Source organism: Clinocottus analis, unplaced genomic scaffold, assembly GCF_023055335.1.
Source record: "Clinocottus analis isolate CAN_PGR_092001 unplaced genomic scaffold, fCliAna1.0.p SCAF_2, whole genome shotgun sequence".
Lineage (NCBI taxonomy): Eukaryota > Metazoa > Chordata > Actinopteri > Perciformes > Cottidae > Clinocottus > Clinocottus analis.
The window spans coordinates 21,909,841-21,918,577 of NW_027175931.1; the positions used below are offsets into that span (position 1 = coordinate 21,909,841).

The window sequence follows — 8,737 nt, forward strand, 5'->3', positions numbered from 1 at the left end:
TTTAATTAGTCTCTCTTCATAAAATTCTGCATTATATCTATGGGCAGAGGAAAGATGATGGTGGAGTTCTTCTCTCCTGCAATGGAGGTGAGGGTCTGCAGGTATCGCAGCTGGAGACCAGAGGGTGACTCTGAAATAATCAGGGAAGCTTCTTTCAGAGCCCTGGAGGCGTTCATCTCTCCCTCTGCAGAAATGATCTGAAGCACAGACAGAAAATCCTTATTTTTACAAATATTCCCTCTCTGTAAAGAGAAAAATTACATTATCGCCCAACGACCACTTTACCTTCGCTCTGGCCTCCCGAGTAGCTTCTGCCTCTGCTGCCATGGCTCTCTGCAGCTGCTGGGGCAACTTCACATCCTTGATCTCCACACGCTCCACCGTAATGCCCCATGGATCTGTGGCGTCATCCAGAGATGCCTGCATGGGAATATCACATAACAAATACTCCAGTCACATAGAACCACTGTTAGCTCCACTAACCGGTTATGTTGTATTTAAATATTTATGAAAGATTTTTTAAAAAAAAGGACCAATTAAAGATGTTTAACATTCCCACTTCTGTGTGCCCTGCGGCTGCTCATAAACCGCATTACCACACAGTGTATGCTCACCTGCATACTGAGGGATATGCCCTCTCTGTCAGATAGAAGTTCTGCAAGGTTTTTGGTACCAAGTACATTCCTCAGGGTGGTTTGAGCGAGCAGACGTGTAGAGGAGTGTGCGTTGGACACATTGGCCACGGACGAGATGGGGCAGTTTATGCGGAAGTACACCACGCCATCCACAGACACCGTCACCGAGTCTCTCGTTAGGATCTGCAAGGAGGGAGGAACCACTTATTATGCTGTCTCATTGAGGACAGAGATAAAGGAGGACAAACAACTTATATTTCATTGATAGTTCACAACAACTGCAGAAAAAAAACTACAACAGCAGAAATTGTACCTCTTGTGGAGGAATGTCAAAGGACACAGTTCTCAGATCGACTTTCACAAAGGTGTCAGTGCACGGCAGAACAAAGAAAAGTCCTGAAAAGAGAAGAAGACCCTGTTTGGTTTCTAAATATTGTGGATGAAGCCTTTTAAATGATATACTTGTAAAGGCAGCAAACCACTTATTAAACCATAAACATCATAACATGTCATAAAAAGTCATACTATGCCATAGCGTGGTATGAAATAAATTAATGATTTCAAGAAGTTGTAGTACAGTCAGCTATGAATATGTCATGAAAAAAGTTATTAAAAAGTGATAGTTTATCATAAACAAGACATACAAATATAATGTATAAAGAGACATAAAACTCATAGAAAAAATAATATTAAAAACGTCATCATATATATGTCAAGAGAAAAAGTCAGAGTTTTGTTTGCCGTAAATGTTGAATCAATCAAACAACGAACCCGGTCCTTTAGGTTTCCTGTCTGTGATCCGGCCAAGTCTGAAGATGACGGCTCGCTCGTACTCCTTCACTATCTGGATGATAGAAATATGGCCAGCCAGAGATCATAGGAAAGACCAAACATAAATTCCCCTTAGAAATAGATTAAACTCGGTCAATGTAGCCTGAGAAAAAGATTCCTATCAAAGACTGGGTAAATATTATTATAATCAAAAGCTGAGTAATGATTACTATCAAAGACTGATTAGATGTTTTGTCACAGGAAGTAAAATTTACTTGAACATTTTGGATGAAAAAACATTCTTAGTAGTAAGTAAACTTAACTTGTCTTAAGAATTGTCTGAGGAAAGATTATTTACAATTTATGTGTGGAAATTATTACTTAGGCTTTTTTAAGTAAATGGCACTCCATTTTTTTTCTTCCAGTATAGACTGATGGAATTAGTTTGTCTTTTCTTACTTGCCAAAAACTCATAAGCAAAATTAGTTGAACCTTGTTAGAATTTGGAGGCTAATAATAAAAATGGTCTAATTCCAAAGCAGTAGATACTAACTGAAGCTCCAGTAGGTCCAGTATACAAAGACACTGGTATTCGGCTTTTACAGTACTGGCATAATCCCATACTCAGTACTGTACGTCAGTGAGAATAAATACTTACCTTAACACACATAAATATTGTAATCGGGAAGGTCGCTGTTATAAAGAGGAGGGATATCAAGACCAACAGCCAACCGAAACATCCCAGTCTCCCTGAGTTCTTTTCTGTAGAGAAGGAAAAACATTTTACCAGCTTGTATTGGAAGGTACGGAGAGGTGCAATATTTTGCATATTTTCCTTGCCTTTGCGCGTGCACCTGTGGCCAAAGATTGCTGTGGTTATTTTGTTCAGTCAATTAGACAGTAAAAGGATCCAGTGGGACAGCATCTTTTATTGAAGATGACACAAAACATTTGTGCAATCAAGCCGGGAGATGAAGTGGATTCACACTTCAAATTTGTCACCAATGGCGTAATTAATCTCTGAGGGAAATCACGTTACTCTACATCCACCTGAGTCTTGTGTAAAGTAAGCTATACTAAATCATTGATGTACCTTCCGATGCTAACACTGTGATGTAATGCTCTGGCATATCTTTCTTTATGAAGCCATTTTTAGAGATCTGCCACCTTTTACTTTCAACCCAATGATTGACTCAGACGTAACGTCCCCAGATATATTACAATTTATTTAAAACTTTGTTAGGAAAAATCTAAAAGGCTTGTAAACAATTAACAATGACTCCAGAGTTTCTGTGTCACTTTAAAATAGCAGACTGTGGGCCCTTTAAACAATACCCATTATGGTCCCTGGCATCTTTACACTGAATAATTCAGACGGTTCTCTCTCCTTCTGCGTCCCTGTCACACTGACAGTCAAAGTGCCAGACTCATCACTCAAATGTTTCTTTAAAAGGTCAAAATGAGTATTTACCTTCGATATTCTCGTCGCCGTTTATCTGAAGTTTACCCTGTGTAACCATCTCGGCCGTGCTGGATGTGGTTGAGATCATTAGTGATCGTGTATTGTGCTGGCGCGATGGAGCAAGTGAAGCAGTGCTGCACCTGGTTACTGTGTTGGGTGTGGCCTGTCCTCTTCCCTTACCGCCTGACACATAACGCCCACTCGCACTTGGTGTGTGACTCTTGGCCTCACCTAGTGGGTGCCAATAAGTAACATGAACCTCAGAGCCTAACCGCTATGTGACTCCTGTATTGGATGCCTTCAACTTTAGCGCTTGTGCCTTTCCATTATACTCTCACATCCACTTGCAGGAGTCTGACACCTGTTGCATGGAGGTTATGAATAAACTATAGGTGGCGTGGGTCGTGAAACATGAGAGCTGGTGCAGGCAAAAGGGAGATGTGATCATGTGCATATCACCTGCCTTATAATGGGAATGTACAAACATTTGACCTAAAAACAAACAATCAAAAATGTATTAAAACGTTTTCGAAACAAGAGAAGTGGAAATAGATAAAGTGCAAGAGAAGGAAGGAGCTAGAGGAACGTGCAGGAAAACACAAAAATTCTGATTCATTATATTGAATTATTTGTGTTGCTGTAACTGAGAGTCAATACATAATCACAGGATGTAAAACAGCCAGGCTTGGCGGTGAAAAACAAGCCCTTTCTGTGGTGAGAAGTATGTGTGAGCCGTGGAGCCCAAACAACCAGCATGTGAGCCGCTCACTGCCATCATTTTCCACTGAGGTCCCTTTAATCGACTGTCCCATGATGGCTGGTCACATGACAGCCAGCTCACCATGGTGAGTGCATGTGAATCCCGGTACAGTTGTTTACAACGCTACACGCGACAGGCTCATTTTCTCCTTTTGTCAATTTAATTTTGTGTCAGGACTGTTCAGGATGTGTAATTTTTTTAAAATGATCTCCTTATTCAGGGTTTCTGTGACTAACCGACTAACTGTGTGACCACACCCTCAGTCAAGATTATGTATTACTTCAATTTTATGCTTCAAACTACAACTCTTGTGTAATTTATGAGATGCAAAAAAGACACTTTCATTTCACACAATATGCTTTTCAAGCAATTTTATCTCTCGTGCATCAAGACGTTGTCTTGATGGTGAGGTGGCCACAAACACAAAAAAGGAAAAAGGAAAAAAAAAGGTTTTCCATTCAAACATAACCATTTGCACTGGACATGCTTTTATAATAATATGTTTGTAGTTTTACATAATTCTTATATTTATAATGAATTTGAAGTTTTTGCTACTTTACCACAGGTGGAAAATGATGAGCATTTAGTCGGGTTCAAATGAATCTTCTTAAATATCATTGTTGGTGTCGCTGAGCCGTTGAGTTGTCTGTCTATATTTCGCTCTCTCCGAGTTCTTGTCATTATTTGACCGGCAAAACCTTCAGTGAAAACTTGCTGAACAATGAGTGACGATGTACAACCGAGGCGTCTTCAGTCATGATGAAGTACATTCACAGTAAGCGTCACACTTTGACTTTGGGATTTTAAGATTTTATCAAAAATCACAGTAACCAGCACAGTGGGGAAAGATGTGTCACACTTTTCTCAAGTGTCAAGATGCTCCACATCAGTTACCAACTCGCTCCATCATAAACTTGCGACTCAGTTCGTAGGCCAGGAAGAGGGCTCCGTTGGCAGGGAAGGTGCGTATCATGGTAGGAGTCAGGCCCGAGTACAGAGCGGTGATCCCTGTGGGACATGAGAGAGTCAAGCAGATACACAGGTCCATCCCCGCGGATAAGTCCGCTCCCCAGCTTGGGCCAATTAGCGGCATGATGCATCCACACACTGCGTCACCCTTCGACCAGCAGTGGTGCGTTCAGAGCTTTTCAAAGTAAAAAAAACTTCAACCCAACAATTAAAACACGCAGGGCCTCTATTTAAGTCGACAGTTACATGTCATTAAGTTCACATTCAAGTTCTGATACGTGATTACAGTGTCAATCATTGGGATCGTACAGGATAGCTTAATTGGTAACATGTCAACAAACATTTACAGTGTCAAGCTTTGGCAATTTTTAAATTAGCATATTACATTAATGGTTAAACATTGTACTCCTCAAATGAAATTATACTGTATTAGACCTACTCCATACACTCTGAGACCAAGTTATTTTGTGTATCTCTCCATCATGCCAACAGATGTTGCAGAGGGTGGAACATGTGTCTATGACTCAGTGCATTCAGAATGCAGACGTAAGGTTATATTCAATTAAACAGACCAAGTCACACGGTACCTTTTTCACACACTTTGTAGTTTAAAAAGATCCGTGGGAAAAAAAATATCCCCTTAGAGGCTGCTCTGAGATGTGTTGTCAGCCCGCCACAGGCTCATTAACACCAACACCATGATTTTAGCACCCCAACATACAAGAACAATGCATCATTGGTCTTTGTTGTTGTTTTTGCATGTTGTTTTATATGTAACGCATTCAAATATGCTCTGCTGTTGTCACGCTGGGCACCCTTCAAACTAGACATAATTACATTCATATATTATTAATTGACTAAACTGTTTTTGTTGTTGTCAAGTGTAATAAGTCTGATCTGTGTCAATCTTAATTTTTGCTGAACCATATCTCCTTCGGCACTTATTCGGCTAATTTGAATAGCACTGAATAATTGTGTCTTATTATGAACATGGACAAGCACCATGAGTCAGTATAACTATAAACAAACTTCCTGATGCCTCTCCCGCTCATCAAACAACTGCCTGAGGGATTTATTCTGTCTCTACAGAAAGAAAGGTAAATACTAGGTAACAGCCATGGTGGCTGAAATACCTCAATGTCTCAATTTATTGAACACTACACGTGTGTTTGTTTTTATAGATGGATAACGGGAGGTGAGAAAACATATAGTAACTAAATAAATATTGTTGGAGAATTTCTCCTTTCACAATTAACTGAAGGTGAGCAGTGTGTCTATGCAGGGTAATTATTTTCTGATTTGAATGTCTAAGCTGGTTTTGAACAACATGAGAGAGTCAAGTCTAGACAGTATGTGTGTTTGAGTCAGCATCGGTCTCTACAGAATGGTTTTTTACAAAAAGTCAAATTATACAGTTGCTGTTCTTTAAATGGTGATTATATGGTTGTGTGATGTCATTTTAGTTGTGCTCTGCTGTTGTCACAAATGGTGTTTTTGAACAACTTTGTTCGGGTCCCCTCCAACCTACTTTTCATGACCCCCACTACCCTCCTTGTTCCTTCTCTCCTACATCCTTTCCTCCCTTAAATCCTCTCCGCTTCCTAAATCTAACCATCTCGTTCCATCTCACAATAAACCATATTGTATTATCGTGGTCTTTGTGAGTGAAATATGGGTCTGGATGGAAACATTTTAGAGACATCAACAACAGGCATAATTGATCCTTTTATCAGGTAAACTGGGCTGTTGAGAGCCATGCACTATCTGGGTGAATATTAATTAAAAAATGTATATTCAAATCTTACCCTCAGTACGTATGATACCCACGAAGTTCTTAATGAAACCATCTTGCCTTCCAGCTAAAGAGTACACCTGTATCCTGGACTTCACACAGTCAATGGGATAGACCATCAACCACAGACAAGCGCCCCCAAATCCACCGCTGAACATCAGAGGAAGAACACCTGCGAAGGCCAAAATTATTTTGTGGGAGCAGATCACAGAAACAAGTGCAACATTGTCAACACAACAAAACGCAAAAAGACCTCATTCAAAATGAACGGAAACTAATAACCATACCTATACCGTCCTTGTCCGTGCCCATGGACTGTGCAAATTTAGACCGACACATTTCATAGGCCCCAAAGAAGCAGAAGTATCCTGGTATCTCCCGGGCTATGGTGGATGTCAGTCCTTGGTAGAAACCCAGGGGGCCGTTTGTCTTCAACACCGTCTTCACTACTGACCACGCTGTGCTGAAGTCACATCACAAAACACAGTCAGACCCGTGACGCTCTGCTCATTCCAGTGTCTCCTTCTGGCCGCACTGACCTTCTCTGTCCACTCGCGATCTTGCCCGTTGCTTCCATTTCGTGCATGGCCTGCAGGCGACATTTCACCAGTTCGGTTGGACATAACGCCATGGAGGAGAAGATGGAGGCTAAAGAGCCCGCAGATGCCTTCTGGATATCGCTGATGAGCAATGAAGACAAGCACAATAGGATAAATGATGAATACAATGTATTTTGTGTGCATACAGAAAGACTGCCTCGTTCAGTTTTTAGGATTACTCTGGAAATTTAAAAAGGTACTTTTATTTATAAGTTGACTTTCACACAGATGGCACACTTTACTATGATATTTTTCTACAATTTTTTAAATTAAATATTACACTGTGAGATATTTTTATTTGCGATGAGTTTAAGTTGTTCTAAGTTTACATACAATTGTACTGATCTGTCAAAATGTTTGTTGCTCCTCACCCGATCCAGCTATGGAGCTTATAGAGAGACAGGAACACACGCACGCATGGAAATGTATGACATGTATTAAATGTAATATGTAGAAATGTCAGTGTCAAACCTGAGATCTGCCCCTCTATCCATCCTGGACACAAAGCGAATAGCATCCTGGCAGAGACCATAACTCAAGAAGAGCACGGCGTTCTCGCTGATGTTGGCGATGAGGGCCGGGGTCGTTCCTCTGTAGAGACCACGCACTCCCACCTGCCTGAAGGTCATTGTGAAGCAGTGGATGAAGCCACGGTACATGGTGGGGAAGGTCTGCATCTTGACCTTTGTGGTGTCAAACGGCTGACCGCTCAGCACACACGCTGTCCCACCTGGGGAAGTATTTTAAGAGGTGTCTATTTGTCTCTGAGAGAACGGATGTCATAGTGTATGTGTCCAAAGCAGTCAAAAGGAACAATTAGACTTTTTTCATGTTTACTCAATTAAATACACACACACATATATGTATAATATGGTTCATTATATAATCAATTAATCCAGAAAGACTTCCATTTTGTGTAAGATTACTGCTTACAGTATAATTATGAATGAAAATTAAATCAGAAATGGAATACTGCAGCCTTTTCAAAAAAACAACAACTCTTTAAATGAAGGATCTAAAGAAATTCTGTGCAGCTTGTGGGTCAGTCAGTCAGACAAACAGAGAGAACAATAGATGTGAATACAGACATACTGTTTACTCACCAATTGCTCCAGCTGAGAAGTCGATGATTGCCTGGATTACTGGATGTGGCGCCATGAAGATCTACAGAAAATGCTGTGAAAATGAAGCTTTTTAACTTCCGTGTCATATAGCTTCACACTCAAAGTACTACACCTTGTACTGATCGATTAAGATGTACAACCTCACACACACACACACACACACACACACACACACACACACACACACACACACACACACACACACACACACACACACACACACACAAAAGAACAATAAAGTCACGTCATACGTATTACACACACCCGACACAAGGCAAGGAAACATATGTAAAGCAGATCCAGACACTTTCCGTGCTCACCTGGACTCCCCAGTCTCTCGATGTTTGTTTGTTTGTCTTCCTCACAAACTCTGAAAACTTTGAATGAACTAATGGCGGTCTGCGCGCTGCTCCATGCGGACACAAAATAATCTAGACGCCCTACCACAGAACATGTTAACTTCACACATTCGCTAATGTCGCTAATCACATTGATTTAGCCGAATTTAATGTCTTCGTAAACTCGCGGTTTCTTAGCAACGTCTTGTGAAAGCAAAGGTAACAAGTCGCTCTTTCCGCGCGTAAAGGAACGCACGAGCGCACAATGAGTTGCGTATTAGATGAAG

At 40.8% G+C, this 8,737-nt stretch overlaps 2 protein-coding genes across 2 annotated transcripts; both read right to left on the reverse strand.

Annotated features, from left to right (window-relative positions):
- Positions 1–5: 5 nt before the first annotated feature.
- On the reverse strand, positions 6–3,031 carry stoml3a (stomatin (EPB72)-like 3a). Its single transcript, XM_068584475.1, has 7 exons — positions 2,878–3,031; positions 2,065–2,168; positions 1,407–1,479; positions 949–1,031; positions 615–818; positions 286–420; positions 6–197 (listed from the first exon to the last, which is right to left on the reverse strand). The coding sequence occupies exons 1-7, from the start codon at positions 2,954–2,956 to the stop codon at positions 6–8; spliced, it is 870 nt and encodes a 289-aa protein (XP_068440576.1). The 5' UTR covers positions 2,957–3,031.
- A 1,391-nt stretch (positions 3,032–4,422) lies between these two features.
- On the reverse strand, positions 4,423–8,649 carry slc25a15a (solute carrier family 25 member 15a). The gene is made up of 7 exons (XM_068585340.1): positions 8,433–8,649; positions 8,092–8,164; positions 7,460–7,718; positions 6,929–7,069; positions 6,677–6,852; positions 6,403–6,561; positions 4,423–4,636 (listed from the first exon to the last, which is right to left on the reverse strand). Exons 2-7 carry the CDS (start codon positions 8,144–8,146, stop codon positions 4,515–4,517), a joined length of 912 nt encoding a protein of 303 aa, XP_068441441.1. The 5' UTR covers positions 8,147–8,164; positions 8,433–8,649; the 3' UTR covers positions 4,423–4,514.
- Between the last annotated feature and the right edge of the window lie 88 nt (positions 8,650–8,737).

What these genes read in the sequence shown, in the direction of transcription:
- stoml3a (XM_068584475.1), bottom strand. Translation starts at nt 2,956, where the DNA reads ATGATCTCAACCACATCCAGCACGGCCGAGATGGTTACACAGGGTAAA. An exon ending in CAATATTTATGTGTGTTAAG is followed by an intron (nt 1,480 to 2,064) that starts GTAAGTATTTAT and finishes TCTATCATCCAG; the next exon opens with ATAGTGAAGGAGTACGAGCG. An exon ending in CAGGAAACCTAAAGGACCGG is followed by an intron (nt 1,032 to 1,406) that starts GTTCGTTGTTTG and finishes TTCTCTTTTCAG; the next exon opens with GACTTTTCTTTGTTCTGCCG.
- slc25a15a (XM_068585340.1), bottom strand. Translation starts at nt 8,146, where the DNA reads ATGGCGCCACATCCAGTAATCCAGGCAATCATCGACTTCTCAGCTGGA. An exon ending in GATAGAGGGGCAGATCTCAG is followed by an intron (nt 7,070 to 7,459) that starts GTTTGACACTGA and finishes ATTGCTCATCAG; the next exon opens with CGATATCCAGAAGGCATCTG. An exon ending in ATCGCGAGTGGACAGAGAAG is followed by an intron (nt 6,853 to 6,928) that starts GTCAGTGCGGCC and finishes ATGTGACTTCAG; the next exon opens with CACAGCGTGGTCAGTAGTGA.